We start from the raw sequence: 18097 nt of genomic DNA, 5'->3' as shown, positions 1-18097 counted from the left end.
AGTGTACAGTTTATATACCAGAGTGTACAGTATATAGAGCAGTGTGTACAGTATATACAGCAGCGTGTACAGTATATACAGCAGTGTGTACAGTATATAGAGCAGAGTGTACAGTATATAGAGTAGTGTGTACAGTATATACAGCAGCGTGTACAGTATATAGAGCAGTGTGTACAGTATATAGAGCAGTGTGTACAGTATATACAGCAGTGTGTACAGTATATAGAGCAGAGTGTACAGTATATAGAGCAGTGTGTACAGTATATACAGCAGTGTGTACAGTATATACAGCAGTGAGTATAGTTTATATACCAGAGTGTACAGTATATAGAGCAGTGTGTACAGTATATACAGCACCGTGTACAGTATATACAGCAGTGTGTACAGTATATAGAGCAGAGTGTACAGTATATAGAGTAGTGTGTACAGTATATACAGCAGCGTGTACAGTATATAGAGCAGTGTGTACAGTATATAGAGCAGTGTGTACAGTATATACAGCAGTGTGTACAGTATATAGAGCAGAGTGTACAGTATATAGAGCAGAGTGTACAGTATATACAGCAGCGTGTACAGTATATAGAGCAGTGTGTACAGTATATAGAGCAGTGTGTACAGTATATACAGCAGTGTGTACAGTATATAGAGCAGAGTGTACAGTATATAGAGCAGAGTGTACAGTATATAGAGCAGTGTGTACAGTATATACAGCAGAGTGTACAGTATATACAGCAGTGTGTACAGTATATAGAGCAGAGTGTACAGTATATAGAGCAGAGTGTACAGTATATAGAGCAGTGTGTACAGTATATACAGCAGAGTGTACAGTATATACAGCAGTGTGTACAGTATATAGAGCAGAGTGTACAGTATATAGAGCAGAGTGTACAGTATATACAGCAGTGTGTACAGTATATAGAGCAGAGTGTACAGTATATAGAGCAGAGTGTACAGTATATAGAGCAGAGTGTACAGTATATACAGCAGTGTGTACAGTATATAGAGCAGAGTGTACAGTATATAGAGCAGAGTGTACAGTATATACAGCAGTGTGTACAGTTTATAGACCAGAGTGTACAGTATATAGAGCAGTCTCTCCTCTCTTCTTCTTTCTCTCTCTCCCTCTTTCTTAATCTCTATTTCTCTCTCCTCTCTTTCATTATTTCTCTCTCTCTCCTTTCTCCTCTCTTTCTTTCTCTCTTCTTCTTTCTCTAAATCTTTCTCTCACTCTTACTCTTTCTTCATTTCTATTTCTCTCTCTCCCTCTCTTTCCTTTGCTTTCTCTTTCTTTTTCTCACTTTATATCTATCTCTCTTTCCTTCTCTCTTTCTATATCTCTCTTTATTCTCTCTCTACTTCTCTCTTTCTTTCTCTTTGTATTTCTCTCTCTATTTTTTTTATCCCTTTCTCTCTCTCTCTCTCTCTCATTCTCTCTCTTTCACTCTCTCTCTCTCTTTGTGTTTCTCTCTTTATTTCTCTCTCAGGGAGAGATGATCAATCCATCATGTCAGCAGTGCACCTCTCCAGAATGAGGCTGATGTACTAGTATTTTCTAGGCGCCGCCATCTGCACGTGGGGTGCTGCTGTAATCCCTTTCATCATCCTCGTTTTTCCTCTCCACGTTTCCATATCCAGCCAAGTGATCGCTGGGCACAGTATACTCATCAGCATTGCCGATACTTCGAGCTGTAGCAAAGGAGAAGACAGAAGTGGTGATAATCCCGCCTCTAGCTTCTCTCCCGTGTGGTGCGGGATGATATGCTATGGAAGGTCAATAATCATGTGTCCTTCCTACAGGCTCTGGTGCCCCATTTAATGGAAGGTTTCCCCAGGAGGGCGGTGGTAAAGGTGTTTACTGATTGGCTAAGGAATGGTCGCATGCAAAAACTCCAAGACTCGGACACCGTGCTGTCCCAGATTCTGGAGAGGACGTGCAGTGACTTGGATTGGGAGGTGAAGGTGAACGCATTGGACCTGGCAGATTCCTATATGTCACAAATATTGGAGATGGGACCATCCCTAACGTGCCCTTACACTATAGGGCTGCCATCTAGCAGAAGCTCAGGTTCCATCTCCGACGCTCTGGTTACATGTGAATGAGTCGGGCTTTTTCCGGCCTTATTGACTTGTCTGTGTGACTGTGACCGGCCAGTGGAGGCTTGTGAAATCCTTCTCGCTGTGAAGCCCAAACTGTGCAATGGGAACACCGATCCCTCCGAACAGCATGGAGGAGACTGGTTGGAGCACACGATAAAAGAGAAGCAAATGGCAGGCGGGGACGGTGCTGGGGACTGGCATGAGCGCCCACCAGAATGGGCCACTGGGGTCATAAAGAAGATGGATTTGGATAACATAAAATGTTCCCTGCCAAAATACAGCGATTATGTACACGAGACTCCCCGGACACTGCTGCAGGACGTCGAAGCCACCTTAAGGAAGGAAGGGGGGGGGAGGGAATGCACGATGCAGACTGCTACTGACTTTTCTTCTGCTGCAGATCTCATTGCGGAAATGCCTTTTGTGCTGTAATTTGTAGTGGATCCAACCTGTTATTTTTCCTACAGTGCCCTACTGGGACCCAGAAGCCTTCCTGCCCATCCGACAGCTACTCAGGCCCCAATTTCGAAGAAGTAAGTCCTGGTTATAAGAAAGCAAATGCCTCTGGCACTATAGAGGGTGATGTAGTAAGGATTACTTTTAAATTTTGGTTTGCTTCCAGTTCAGTTTTGACATTAAATTAGAACAATTCAAGAAAAAAAACAAAAAAAAAACGGCACATTCCTGTAATTTTGCAGTAAAGCATAACATTTTATATAAACACTGCATAACAATGTGTCTTTCTGGGTTATGATTGGTACATGAGGTTACATTAGCTCCTCCCTTTCTCTGCTGATTGGCTAAATACTAAACTGTAAGGAAGTTTGATTTTCCCGCTCATTGCTCAGTTTCTGCAATTATCTTTCCAGCTTCTATTATGTGCAATTTCCTCCCCTTATGACTGAGGGTATCCCAAATATTGTCATTACTGTTCCAGATCATGGTGGATCATACCCTCCACAACAGATGATGCCCCCAGTTACCCTCCACACAGTATGATGCCTCCTACATAGTAAGATACCCACACAGCAGGATCTCCCCACAGTTACTGTGTGGGGGTATGAAACCCCCGGTAACTCCCAAAACAGTATGAGGCCCTAAGTCACCCCCACACAATATGATGCACCCACAGTTACCCCCTATAGAGTGTGATACCCCCAGAGCGACCCAACCTCAGCGTAATGCAATGATAGACATTTGTTCATTTTCTGATGAAGAACTTCCATAAATGGAGATTTGGAAGGACAAAAGAAGCAAGTGAAATTAGAAGAGATCTTCCATCATTTAATCACCGGATGATGATATGTTCATTTATGCCGTTACCTCATGTACCAATTACAACCCAGAAAGACATTTTTATGCATTTTTTTTAAATATATAAAATATCATGCTTTAATGCAAAATTACAGGAACGTGCCCATAATTGTAAAGTACAAATTATTAGTTTGTTGGTGTTTTTTTTAATTGTTCGCCTTAATGTAATAACTTTACAAGCAGCAAGAGGGTTGAAAACCAGTGTAACAGAAAAATAATCCCTACTACATCACCCTCCATAGTGCCAGAGGCATTTACCTTATATACTCGAGAATAAGCTGAGATTTTCAGCCATTTTATTAGGCTGAAAGTGCCCCTCTCGGCTTATACTCCAGTCATTGTCCCAGGGGGTCGGCGGCTGTCACATCATACTCATCATGCGTGTCCTCATTGGTCTCTGGGAAACACGCCCCCTTGCGCTCCACTGGTTATTTCATGAAATAAAGTGGCCAATAAGGGTTGATGTGTTTGACCAGTCATTGTTATTATTCCCGCCCAGTAACCCCGCCCCCTGAAGTCCCCTCCTCTTCCGTGATGAGTCTGTCCTCAGATCACTCATTTGCCGCTGCTGGAGCATCTGATGTATCTGCGTTGAAATGTCCCCGTGTATAGCGCTGTACAGTGCAGCTCCCGCAATATCGTCAGATCACACCCACCCCCCATCCAGAAACTGCGCCCAGCATCAGTTATATTAAAAGCATTACAAGTAAGAAAACTGATCGTACAGCTCTGCGGGGAGGTGGTGACACTGATCATACAGCTCTGCGTGGAGAAGGTGGTGGCACTGATCATACAGCTCTGCGGGGAGGAGGTGGAGGCACTGATCATACAGCTCTGCGTGGAGGAGGTGGAGGCACTGATCATGCAGCTCTGCGGGGAGGAGGTGGAGGCACTGATCATGCAGCTCTGCGGGGAGGTGGTGACACTGATCATACAGCTCTGCGTGGAGAAGGTGGTGGCACTGATCATACAGCTCTGCGGGGAGGAGGTGGAGGCACTGATCATGCAGCTCTGCGGGGAGGTGGTGACACTGATCATACAGCTCTGCGGGGAGGAGGTGGTGGCACTGATCATGCAGCTCTGCGGGGAGGTGGTGGCACTGATCATACAGCTCTGCGGGGAGGAGGTGGTGGCACTGATCATACAGCTCTGCGGGGAGGAGGTGGTGGCACTGATCATACAGCTCTGCGGGGAGGAGGTGGTGGCTCTGATCATACAGCTCTGCGGGGAGGAGGTGGAGGCACTGATCATACAGCTCTGCGGGAAGGAGGTGGTGGCTCTGATCATACAGCTCTGCGGGGAGGCACTGATCATACAGCTCTGCGGGGAGGTGGTGGCACTGATCATACAGCTCTGCGGGGAGGAGGTGGAGGCACTGATCATACAGCTCTGCGGGGAGGAGGTGGAGGCACTGATCATACAGCTCTGCGGGGAGGAGGTGGTGGCACTGATCATGCAGCTCTGCGGGGAGGTGGTGGCACTGATCGTACAGCTCTGCGGGGAGGAGGTGGAGGCACTGATCATGCAGCTCTGCGGGGAGGTGGTGGCACTGGTCGTACAGCTCTGCGGGGAGGAGGTGGTGGCACGGATGGTACAGCTCTGCGGGGAGGAGGTGGTGGCACTGATCATACAGCTCTGCGGGGAGGAGGTGGTGGCACTGATCATACAGCTCTGCGGGGAGGAGGTGGTGGCTCTGATCATACAGCTCTGCGGGGAGGAGGTGGTGGCTCTGATCATACAGCTCTGCGGGGAGGTGGTGGCTCTGATCATACAGCTCTGCGGGGAGGTGGTGGCTCTGATCATACAGCTCTGCGGGGAGGAGGTGGTGGCACTGATCATACAGCTCTGCGGGGAGGAGGTGGTGGCTCTGATCATACAGCGCTGCAGGGAGGAGGTGGTGGCACTGATCATACAGCTCTGCGGGGAGGAGGTGGTGGCACTGATCATACAGCTCTGCGGGGAGGAGGTGGAGGCACTGATCATACAGCTCTGCGGGGAGGAGGTGGAGGCACTGATCATACAGCTCTGCGGGGAGGAGGTGGTGGCACTGATCATACAGCTCTGCGGGGAGGAGGTGGTGGCTCTGATCATACAGCGCTGCAGGGAGGAGGTGGTGGCACTGATCATACAGCTCTGCGGGGAGGAGGTGGTGGCTCTGATCATACAGCTCTGCGGGGAGGAGGTGGAGGCACTGATCATGCAGCTCTGCGGGGAGGTGGTGACACTGATCATACAGCTCTGCGGGGAGGAGGTGGTGGCACTGATCATGCAGCTCTGCGGGGAGGTGGTGGCACTGATCATACAGCTCTGCGGGGAGGAGGTGGTGGCACTGATCATACAGCTCTGCGGGGAGGAGGTGGTGGCACTGATCATACAGCTCTGCGGGGAGGAGGTGGTGGCTCTGATCATACAGCTCTGCGGGGAGGAGGTGGAGGCACTGATCATACAGCTCTGCGGGAAGGAGGTGGTGGCTCTGATCATACAGCTCTGCGGGGAGGCACTGATCATACAGCTCTGCGGGGAGGTGGTGGCACTGATCATACAGCTCTGCGGGGAGGAGGTGGAGGCACTGATCATACAGCTCTGCGGGGAGGAGGTGGAGGCACTGATCATACAGCTCTGCGGGGAGGAGGTGGTGGCACTGATCATGCAGCTCTGCGGGGAGGTGGTGGCACTGATCGTACAGCTCTGCGGGGAGGAGGTGGAGGCACTGATCATGCAGCTCTGCGGGGAGGTGGTGGCACTGGTCGTACAGCTCTGCGGGGAGGAGGTGGTGGCACGGATGGTACAGCTCTGCGGGGAGGAGGTGGTGGCACTGATCATACAGCTCTGCGGGGAGGAGGTGGTGGCTCTGATCATACAGCTCTGCGGGGACGAGGTGGTGGCTCTGATCATACAGCTCTGCGGGGAGGTGGTGGCTCTGATCATACAGCTCTGCGGGGAGGTGGTGGCTCTGATCATACAGCTCTGCGGGGAGGAGGTGGTGGCACTGATCATACAGCTCTGCGGGGAGGAGGTGGTGGCTCTGATCATACAGCGCTGCAGGGAGGAGGTGGTGGCACTGATCATACAGCTCTGCGGGGAGGAGGTGGTGGCTCTGATCATACAGCGCTGCAGGGAGGAGGTGGTGGCACTGATCATACAGCTCTGCGGGGAGGAGGTGGTGGCTCTGATCATACAGCTCTGCGGGGAGGAGGTGGAGGCACTGATCATGCAGCTCTGCGGGGAGGTGGTGACACTGATCATACAGCTCTGCGGGGAGGAGGTGGTGGCACTGATCATGCAGCTCTGCGGGGAGGTGGTGGCACTGATCATACAGCTCTGCGGGGAGGAGGTGGTGGCACTGATCATACAGCTCTGCGGGGAGGAGGTGGTGGCACTGATCATACAGCTCTGCGGGGAGGAGGTGGTGGCTCTGATCATACAGCTCTGCGGGGAGGAGGTGGAGGCACTGATCATACAGCTCTGCGGGAAGGAGGTGGTGGCTCTGATCATACAGCTCTGCGGGGAGGCACTGATCATACAGCTCTGCGGGGAGGTGGTGGCACTGATCATACAGCTCTGCGGGGAGGAGGTGGAGGCACTGATCATACAGCTCTGCGGGGAGGAGGTGGAGGCACTGATCATACAGCTCTGCGGGGAGGAGGTGGTGGCACTGATCATGCAGCTCTGCGGGGAGGTGGTGGCACTGATCGTACAGCTCTGCGGGGAGGAGGTGGAGGCACTGATCATGCAGCTCTGCGGGGAGGTGGTGGCACTGGTCGTACAGCTCTGCGGGGAGGAGGTGGTGGCACGGATGGTACAGCTCTGCGGGGAGGAGGTGGTGGCACTGATCATACAGCTCTGCGGGGAGGAGGTGGTGGCTCTGATCATACAGCTCTGCGGGGACGAGGTGGTGGCTCTGATCATACAGCTCTGCGGGGAGGTGGTGGCTCTGATCATACAGCTCTGCGGGGAGGTGGTGGCTCTGATCATACAGCTCTGCGGGGAGGAGGTGGTGGCACTGATCATACAGCTCTGCGGGGAGGAGGTGGTGGCTCTGATCATACAGCGCTGCAGGGAGGAGGTGGTGGCACTGATCATACAGCTCTGCGGGGAGGAGGTGGTGGCACTGATCATACAGCTCTGCGGGGACGGGGTGGTGGCTCTGAAAAGAGCCTTTGTGGTAACAGAACAGGGGCTGCAGCTTATTTCTTGGCCGCGGGCTTCTTGGCTTTAGCCGCCTTCTTAGCCGGACTCTTGGCAGTTTTGGGTTTGGCCGCCTTCTTAGCTGGACTCTTCGTCACCTTCTTGGGCTTGGGCGCGGCTTTCGGCTTCTTGGGGCTCTTGGCTGCTTTCTTGGCGGCTGCTGCGGGCTTCTTGGCCTTTTTCGGGCTCTTCTTGGCCGCGGTCGGAGCCTTCTTGGGCTTCTTCGGAGATTTGGCGGCTTTCTTGGCAGCAGCGGGTTTTTTGGGTTTGGCCGCAGCTGCTGACTTCTTCTTGGCCACTTTGTCCTTCGTCTCCTGCTTCTTGTTCAGCTTGAATGAGCCGGAGGCGCCGCTGCCCTTCACCTGGAGGAGGGCGCCCTTGGTGACCAGACCCCGGACGGCCAGCTTCAGGCGGCTGTTATTCTTCTCTACATCGTATCCTCCGGCAGACAGAGCCTTCTTCAGGGCGGCCAGGGACACCCCGCTGCGCTCCTTGGAGGCGGACACGGCTTTCACGATCAGCTCGGAGACGCTGGGGCCGGAGGGTTTATTGCTCTTCTTGGCGGCGGATTTCTTCGGCTGCTTCTTGGATTTGGCGGCCGGTTCTGCGGGAGGGGGAGCGGCGGCTGGCGCGGTCTCTGCCATCATGTGCTGCGGAAGCAAAATGAAAATATTTCCTGATAGGAATAAAAACACTGAGGCCGGAGCTGGAGGCGCCTGTTATATGTACAGGCTTACAGCGCACTGATTGGCTGCTGAGCTGCACCGTCCTGAGCTTCTATTGGCTGACACTGGACACAGGCCCCGCCTCCTCCCAGCTGATTCCGGTTGAAGCTCCGCTCTCCCCTTGTGCTTCCCTGCCCGGGATAAAAGCCCTTTACCGGCTAACACCGGACAGCAGAGCGCGATTCCTCCGTCGCCTCCCCTTCTCCAACATCTCCACCGGCCATTTGTATCCGTCACTAGCAGATATGCCGGGAAAGAGCGGAGAGGAAATCCCGGGATCATCGCCGCCGTCCTCCCGATCTGCACCTCACTGTGTACCGGGGAGATAAATCTGCTGCGGGAGATCGTTCCTCCTGTCCCCGGCTCTTGTCACCATCACAGGGATCTTTACTCCAATGTCTATCGTACAGGAAGCTGATTGTACGATGTGGGGACGAGCTGGAGCTGCTGAGAACCCAGAAGGGTAACACAGGCGACGGCCTCCGCTGACTGCCCCCTCCCTGACCTGTGATATCACTGTACCCCGTATGTGCAGAGTATGGGGGACACGTGTTCCACATCAGTGGATGATCCACATCGGGGGCTGATTGCAATCACCTGCCTGATATCGAGTCTTACCCAGTGTGAAGCTGTGACCGCTGCGGGCTGTGATGGAGGGAAGAGCTCTGATAATAAGGCGACAGCTGCACCGTGCGACTCCCCAACCAAACACATGAACATCTCCGGGGAGACAACTGAAATATTAACGGATTCATGTGACCCCCACTATTGTGCAAAAGGGGAATATTGGGAGAAGAGCGGAGACACAAAGTCCAGCGTCTACACAGAGAACACAGCTGTATATAGTATATAGTGCACAACATCACATCTGCACAGCCCAGATCAGCATTGTAATAAGTGTCTACAGTGTGTACAGTATATTCAGCAGAGTGTACAGTATATAGAGCAGAGTGTACAGTATATACAGCAGAGTGTACAGTATATACAGCAGTGTGTACAGTATATAGAGCAGAGTGTACAGTATATAGAGCAGAGTGTACAGTATATAGAGCAGAGTGTACAGTATATACAGCAGTGTGTACAGTATATACAGCAGTGTGTACAGTATATACAGCAGAATGTACAGTATATAGAGCAGAGTGTACAGTATATAGAGCAGAGTGTGCAGTATATAGAGCAGTGTGTACAGTATATACAGCAGTGTGCACAGTATATACAGCAGAGTGTACAGTATATAGAGCAGAGTGTACAGTATATAGAGCAGAGTGTACAGTATATACAGCAGAGTGTACAGTATATAGAGCAGAGTGTACAGTATATAGAGCAGAGTGTACAGTATATAGAGCAGAGTGTACAGTATATTCAGCAGAGTGTACAGTATATAGAGCAGAGTGTACAGTATATAGAGCAGAGTGTACAGTATATTCAGCAGAGTGTACAGTATATAGAGCAGAGTGTACAGTATATAGAGCAGAGTGTACAGTATATACAGCAGTGTGCACAGTATATAGAGCAGAGTGTACAGTATATAGAGCAGAGTGTACAGTATATAGAGCAGAGTGTACAGTATATAGAGCAGAGTGTGCAGTATATAGAGCAGTGTGTACAGTATATACAGCAGAGTGTACAGTATATACAGCAGAGTGTACAGTATATAGAGCAGAGTGTACAGTATATACAGCAGAGTGTACAGTATATAGAGCAGAGTGTACAGTATATAGAGCAGAGTGTACAGTATATACAGCAGTGTGCACAGTATATACAGCAGAGTGTACAGTATATAGAGCAGAGTGTACAGTATATAGAGCAGAGTGTACAGTATATACAGCAGAGTGTACAGTATATACAGCAGTGTGCACAGTATATAGAGGAGAGTTTACAGAATATAAAGCAGAGTGGTCAGTATATAGAGCAGTGTGTACAGTATATACAGCAGTGTGCACAGTATATACAGCAGAGTGTACAGTATATAGAGCAGAGTGTACAGTATATAGAGCAGAGTGTACAGTATATACGGCAGTGTGCACAGTATATAGAGGAGAGTGTACAGTATATACAACAGAGTGTACAGTATATAGAGCAGAGTGTACAGTATATACAGCAGTGTGCACAGTATATAGAGGAGAGTTTACAGTATATAAAGCAGAGTGGTCAGTATATAGAGCAGTGTGTACAGTATATACAGCAGCGTGTACAGTATATACAGCAGTGTGTACAGTATATAGAGCAGAGTGTACAGTATATACAGCAGAGTCTACAGTATATAGAGCAGTGTGTACAGTATATACAGCAGCGTGTACAGTATATACAGCAGTGTGTACAGTATATAGAGCAGAGTGTACAGTATATACAGCAGAGTGTACAGTTTATATACCAGAGTGTACAGTATATAGAGCAGTGTGTACAGTATATACAGCAGCGTGTACAGTATATACAGCAGTGTGTACAGTATATAGAGCAGAGTGTACAGTATATAGAGTAGTGTGTACAGTATATACAGCAGCGTGTACAGTATATAGAGCAGTGTGTACAGTATATAGAGCAGTGTGTACAGTATATACAGCAGTGTGTACAGTATATAGAGCAGAGTGTACAGTATATAGAGCAGTGTGTACAGTATATACAGCAGTGTGTACAGTATATACAGCAGTGAGTACAGTTTATATACCAGAGTGTACAGTATATAGAGCAGTGTGTACAGTATATACAGCACCGTGTACAGTATATACAGCAGTGTGTACAGTATATAGAGCAGAGTGTACAGTATATAGAGTAGTGTGTACAGTATATACAGCAGCGTGTACAGTATATAGAGCAGTGTGTACAGTATATAGAGCAGTGTGTACAGTATATACAGCAGTGTGTACAGTATATAGAGCAGAGTGTACAGTATATAGAGCAGAGTGTACAGTATATACAGCAGCGTGTACAGTATATAGAGCAGTGTGTACAGTATATAGAGCAGTGTGTACAGTATATACAGCAGTGTGTACAGTATATAGAGCAGAGTGTACAGTATATAGAGCAGAGTGTACAGTATATAGAGCAGTGTGTACAGTATATACAGCAGAGTGTACAGTATATACAGCAGTGTGTACAGTATATAGAGCAGAGTGTACAGTATATAGAGCAGTGTGTACAGTATATACAGCAGGGTGAACAATATTGTATCATACAATTATTAGGTTCTGTAGAAGGACGTAGATCTGGGTATTTATTATGATGGAATATAGGCTGAACTGGATGGACAAATGTCTTTTTTCGGCCTTACTAACTATGTTACTATGTTACTATGTTACAGTATATACAGCAGTGTGTACAGTATATACAGCAGTGTGTACAGTATATAGAGCAGAGTGTACAGTATATAGAGCAGAGTGTACAGTATATAGAGCAGTGTGTACAGTATATACAGCAGAGTGTACAGTATATACAGCAGTGTGTACAGTATATAGAGCAGAGTGTACAGTATATAGAGCAGAGTGTACAGTATATAGAGCAGTGTGTACAGTATATACAGCAGAGTGTACAGTATATACAGCAGTGTGTACAGTATATAGAGCAGAGTGTACAGTATATAGAGCAGAGTGTACAGTATATACAGCAGTGTGTACAGTATATAGAGCAGAGTGTACAGTATATAGAGCAGAGTGTACAGTATATAGAGCAGAGTGTACAGTATATACAGCAGTGTGTACAGTATATAGAGCAGAGTGTACAGTATATAGAGCAGAGTGTACAGTATATACAGCAGTGTGTACAGTTTATAGACCAGAGTGTACAGTATATAGAGCAGTCTCTCCTCTCTTCTTCTTTCTCTCTCTCCCTCTTTCTTAATCTCTATTTCTCTCTCCTCTCTTTCATTATTTCTCTCTCTCCTTTCTCCTCTCTTTCTTTCTCTCTTCTTCTTTCTCTAAATCTTTCTCTCACTCTTACTCTTTCTTCATTTCTATTTCTCTCTCTCCCTCTCTTTCCTTTGCTTTCTCTTTCTTTTTCTCACTTTATATCTATCTCTCTTTCCTTCTCTCTTTCTATATCTCTCTTTATTCTCTCTCTACTTCTCTCTTTCTTTCTCTTTGTATTTCTCTCTCTATTTTTTTTATCCCTTTCTCTCTCTCTCTCTCTCTCATTCTCTCTCTTTCACTCTCTCTCTCTCTTTGTGTTTCTCTCTTTATTTCTCTCTCAGGGAGAGATGATCAATCCATCATGTCAGCAGTGCACCTCTCCAGAATGAGGCTGATGTACTAGTATTTTCTAGGCGCCGCCATCTGCACGTGGGGTGCTGCTGTAATCCCTTTCATCATCCTCGTTTTTCCTCTCCACGTTTCCATATCCAGCCAAGTGATCGCTGGGCACAGTATACTCATCAGCATTGCCGATACTTCGAGCTGTAGCAAAGGAGAAGACAGAAGTGGTGATAATCCCGCCTCTAGCTTCTCTCCCGTGTGGTGCGGGATGATATGCTATGGAAGGTCAATAATCATGTGTCCTTCCTACAGGCTCTGGTGCCCCATTTAATGGAAGGTTTCCCCAGGAGGGCGGTGGTAAAGGTGTTTACTGATTGGCTAAGGAATGGTCGCATGCAAAAACTCCAAGACTCGGACACCGTGCTGTCCCAGATTCTGGAGAGGACGTGCAGTGACTTGGATTGGGAGGTGAAGGTGAACGCATTGGACCTGGCAGATTCCTATATGTCACAAATATTGGAGATGGGACCATCCCTAACGTGCCCTTACACTATAGGGCTGCCATCTAGCAGAAGCTCAGGTTCCATCTCCGACGCTCTGGTTACATGTGAATGAGTCGGGCTTTTTCCGGCCTTATTGACTTGTCTGTGTGACTGTGACCGGCCAGTGGAGGCTTGTGAAATCCTTCTCGCTGTGAAGCCCAAACTGTGCAATGGGAACACCGATCCCTCCGAACAGCATGGAGGAGACTGGTTGGAGCACACGATAAAAGAGAAGCAAATGGCAGGCGGGGACGGTGCTGGGGACTGGCATGAGCGCCCACCAGAATGGGCCACTGGGGTCATAAAGAAGATGGATTTGGATAACATAAAATGTTCCCTGCCAAAATACAGCGATTATGTACACGAGACTCCCCGGACACTGCTGCAGGACGTCGAAGCCACCTTAAGGAAGGAAGGGGGGGGGAGGGAATGCACGATGCAGACTGCTACTGACTTTTCTTCTGCTGCAGATCTCATTGCGGAAATGCCTTTTGTGCTGTAATTTGTAGTGGATCCAACCTGTTATTTTTCCTACAGTGCCCTACTGGGACCCAGAAGCCTTCCTGCCCATCCGACAGCTACTCAGGCCCCAATTTCGAAGAAGTAAGTCCTGGTTATAAGAAAGCAAATGCCTCTGGCACTATAGAGGGTGATGTAGTAAGGATTACTTTTAAATTTTGGTTTGCTTCCAGTTCAGTTTTGACATTAAATTAGAACAATTCAAGAAAAAAAACAAAAAAAAAACGGCACATTCCTGTAATTTTGCAGTAAAGCATAACATTTTATATAAACACTGCATAACAATGTGTCTTTCTGGGTTATGATTGGTACATGAGGTAATGGCATAAATGAACATTCAATCACCGGATGCTGATATGATGAAAGATCTCTTCTAATTTCACTTGCTGCTTTCAACCCTGTGGGGGCATCATACATTGTGGAGAGTATGATCCACTCTAATCTGGCACGGTCATGACAATAGTCGGGATACCTTCCGCTACAGGAAAGGAAATTGCATATAATAGAAGCTGGAAAAATGGGCGGGAAATTCAAACTTCCTAACAGTTCTGTGTTTAGCCAATCAGCAGAGGAAGGGAGGGGCAAATGTAGATTATCTAAGCCCCGCCCCGGATATGCGTCATCTCTACAGTTCTCTCTCTGGTCCATTCTTCCTCCATATAAAGGAGCAGTCCGTGCGGCTCAGGAATCTGTTTTTGTTCACTGACTGCAGAAGATGTCTGGTCGCGGCAAAGGAGGAAAAGGTCTCGGGAAGGGCGGCGCCAAGCGGCACAGGAAGGTTCTCCGTGATAACATCCAGGGCATCACCAAGCCTGCCATCCGCCGTCTCGCTCGCAGAGGAGGCGTCAAGCGCATCTCCGGCCTCATCTATGAGGAGACTCGTGGTGTCCTGAAAGTCTTCCTGGAGAACGTGATCCGTGACGCCGTCACCTACACCGAGCACGCCAAGAGGAAGACCGTCACCGCCATGGACGTGGTGTACGCGCTGAAGCGCCAGGGCCGCACTCTCTACGGCTTCGGAGGTTAATTGTGTTCTCTTCTGTCCTCACCCCAAAGGCTCTTATCAGAGCCGCCCACATCTTCTAAGTGAGCGGCTGCACCTGACTGCTAGGATCTGATTTCTCTGCTTTGGTGATGTCGCTGTAATGTTGGTAGAACACTCATCGGTGCCGACTTTACCCTCCGAATACTGAATAGTCGAAAACTACCATCTGCCAAATGATTGTGGCGGATGGTGGTTCTGACCCTGATCCGCAGTTCGGGTAACTACAGACTTGCTTTACAGAAGCGGCGACTTCCCCCACCCGAGACCCGGCAGCGTCACATCAGGCTCCGGGCAGAACATAGGAGACTTGTCTGTCGGGCTGTGATAGGATCAGCGCGGACACCACAGGGGATCTGCACAGGATAATAAGCGGTGAGTGAGGAGCCTCCGCCTGTGCAGATGGAGCGGGGGAGAAGCACTGACAGATTAACCCCTCACCCGCCAGACTGTCAGTGCAGATTGTGTCGCTCGCAGAACTCAGCCTCATAATAATCTGCAGATCAGTGGAAATTAGCCCTTATTGAAGGAGGACTTTGTGCAGTGATTGGGGCAGATAATGGCCATTTCCCCATAGATCCAGGAAGCGGCTAGTCAGCTGTGCCAGGACTGTAAACTCCGCTCCTCCGCATCTGTCCACACACCCAAAGGCTCTTCTAAGAGCCCCCACATCCTCCTCCTAAGAGCCGGTTCTGTGTTGGTTCTGTTCCCTACAACTCCTGTCCTGTATATACACAGCGTATACATTGTGTGCAGTGTATAGGGGACACAGCGCTTCCGGGGCCTGGGGTGAAGGTGCCGCATCTGTGGATACTCTGGTAAAGAAAAGATCAGCTGGAAAACGGTAAGTAAGGAGTTAAACGGGAGAGGAAATACATCCATGTACATCACTGAAGGCTGAGCGTTACCAAGGTTTCTGCTCATTGTCTGATCACAGAATCCGTTGGGGAATTTGAATTCCCCGCTCATAATCTCCGGAGGATTGTTACAGATCACTGATAGCACGTCCCGGAGTATGGTTGCCACTAACTTATTAATGTATATAGCACCATTAATTCAATGGTGCTGTACATGAGAAAGGGGTTACATACAGGGTTATACATATCGATTACAGTAAGCAGGTTCACAGTGAGACTGGTACAGAGGGGCCCTCAACGCAGAGTATCAAACACTAATGAGGGGGCAGTTCCTGCCAGCTTGGCAGAGGGTCTGAGACTCCATGTGGAACTGACCCATTCGTCTATTATTCTGTGGATATGTGCACCAAGATACGAACTGGTGGTGGCAATGGTGTTGGAACGATCAGCCTCATGTGAGGACCCCCGAGATAGGCGGCGCCGGCTCTTGTGGTGACGGTGTGGGTGGCTCTTAGAAGAGCCTTTGGTTTTGTAGAGATTGGCGGCAGCGCTCACTTGCTCTTGCTCGCCTTGCTGCTCTCGGTCTTCTTGGGCAGCAGCACGGCCTGGATGTTGGGCAGGACGCCCCCCTGGGCGATGGTCACCCCACCCAGCAGCCTGTTCAGCTCCTCGTCATTGCGCACCGCCAGCTGCAGGTGTCGGGGGATGATGCGGGTCTTCTTGTTGTCCCGGGCGGCATTACCGGCTAATTCCAGAATCTCCGCGGTCAGATACTCCAGCACAGCGGCCAGATAGACCGGAGCGCCGGCGCCGACTCTCTCTGCGTAGTTGCCCTTGCGGAGAAGCCTGTGCACACGGCCGACCGGGAACTGCAGTCCTGCCCGGGATGAGCGGGTCTTGGCCTTAGCACGGACCTTTCCTCCTTGTTTGCCGCGTCCAGACATGATGGCGATAAAATAACTAAAGACAGAAAATCGTGTGGAGAAGAGACTGTGCTGTGTCGCCTTATATAGTCCGTTGCTCCGCCCTCCTCTCCTGTCATTGGACGGATCTGAAGCTGAAAATGGAGAAGAGTCTTGGAGATCCACCAATGACCTACAGAGGGCGGGGCTTATTTCCGCTCCTTGCTCAAATGAGTTTCTCACCCAATAGAAAACGTTTGCTTTGAACACAGTAGATAAGGGGTGAAAACAGATATTTTTCCTGGAGCAGAAGGAAAGGCAGAAATATTCTGTTGATTTGTAGTTTGCACTTGTTGGACTTGTGTCTTCTATCAGCCATAAATTGCAATGACAGTCTGGCGGGTGAGGGGTTAATCCCTGTCAGTGCTTCTCCCCCGCTCCATCTGCACAGGCGGAGGCTCCTCACTCACCGCTTATTATCCTGTGCAGATCCCCTGTGGTGTCCGCGCTGATCCTATCACAGCCCGACTGAGACAAGTCTCCTGTGTTCTGCCCGAAGCCTGATGTGACGCTGCCGGGTCTCGGGTGGGGGAAGTCGCCGCTTCTGTAAAGCAAGTGTGTAGTGGGGGATCAGCACACACGGACACTAATGAGTTAATGGGGGCGGATATACCTGTGTCTGGGATTGGTCGGCGCCTGCGGATGTCTCTCGCTCATTGGCTGATTACAGATCCGTTACTGGTTTTGAATTTCCCGCTCAATTTCTGCTCTTTGTCCGTCGGATTATTACCGGCCCCTCTGCTGCTCTAGAGGCGATCGCTGATAATACCGGGTCCTGTCCTCCCAGCTGTCTGCCCCAAACACGGGGATCGGTCGCCATTATTACTCTGGGGAGGTTATAATAGTCTTCAGAGGCGCCATCCATCCGAAACATTAGTGTCCAGGACGTGGTCATCACACAGGAGTCTCCGTACCCGGTACACAGGACGTCCATCTATGCAGCTGCCTCATGCCGCCACATTCCCTGTGAATATTCGCTGCCCTATTCACCCCACACGGATCTGATCAGGGGAATATTACTGTACAGCCCGTTCCCCTGTAAATCCGCGTTATATTTATAGATCAATATGAAGAAACCGCATTTGTGCTGTGATGGAGTCACCAGTGCTCGGGGCATCTTACAGTCAGACTTGTGCTCGGAGCTCTCTGCACTGCGGTGGTTTTATCTCACCTCATATTAACCCTATGAGATCTATGACGATCGTTATACATTATTACATCTGGTGCTAGAGGATCCTATCCTGCGATTATATTGGGATATTTCTCCTATGATTCGTTGTTCCCTCCTCATTCTTGGAGCTTCTACCTGTGGATTTATTGCCCGAGAGCCGCCAGTCCTGACACTGGATGAAGCGGGGAGGAAAAGTGATAGAACAGAAGGACGATCGGTAACTGAGCAGGAATCCTGTGAGGAGGATGTGACGGCCGATAATGTAACTGCCTGATCTGTGAGATCCCGACACCACAGAGTAATGTTCTGAGCAGGGAACTCTCAGCAATCTTCACCCATGATCATACATTTCCCATCGCAAACATCCTGCCTGTAGCCGTAGGACTGATCTGTAATGGGGAGACATGGTGGGATCTGCTGGGAAGGGCAGAATTTGTCTTCCCTGAAATGTCTCTTGTAGGATACGTCCCTGACCAGTATATCGTCTCCACAA

General features: G+C 49.3%; 2 protein-coding genes across 2 annotated transcripts; both read right to left on the bottom strand.

Annotated features, from left to right (window-relative positions):
- Positions 1–7509: 7509 nt before the first annotated feature.
- LOC138641546 (histone H1B-like) lies at positions 7510–8289 on the bottom strand. The gene has a single exon (XM_069729010.1). It carries the CDS (start codon positions 8244–8246, stop codon positions 7599–7601), a length of 648 nt encoding a protein of 215 aa, XP_069585111.1. The 5' UTR covers positions 8247–8289; the 3' UTR covers positions 7510–7598.
- A 7733-nt stretch (positions 8290–16022) lies between these two features.
- On the bottom strand, positions 16023–16419 carry LOC138641545 (histone H2A type 1). The gene has a single exon (XM_069729009.1). The coding sequence runs from the start codon at positions 16413–16415 to the stop codon at positions 16023–16025; it is 393 nt and encodes a 130-aa protein (XP_069585110.1). The 5' UTR covers positions 16416–16419.
- Between the last annotated feature and the right edge of the window lie 1678 nt (positions 16420–18097).

Source organism: Ranitomeya imitator, chromosome 6 (genome assembly GCF_032444005.1).
Source record: "Ranitomeya imitator isolate aRanImi1 chromosome 6, aRanImi1.pri, whole genome shotgun sequence".
In the NCBI taxonomy this organism is placed as follows: domain Eukaryota; kingdom Metazoa; phylum Chordata; class Amphibia; order Anura; family Dendrobatidae; genus Ranitomeya; species Ranitomeya imitator.
This window is presented reverse-complemented; position numbering and strand designations above follow the sequence as displayed.

Bases quoted from the DNA above. Each gene is read 5' to 3' on its own strand.
- LOC138641546 (XM_069729010.1), bottom strand. From the start codon at position 8,246: ATGATGGCAGAGACCGCGCCAGCCGCCGCTCCCCCTCCCGCAGAACCG.
- LOC138641545 (XM_069729009.1), bottom strand. From the start codon at position 16,415: ATGTCTGGACGCGGCAAACAAGGAGGAAAGGTCCGTGCTAAGGCCAAG.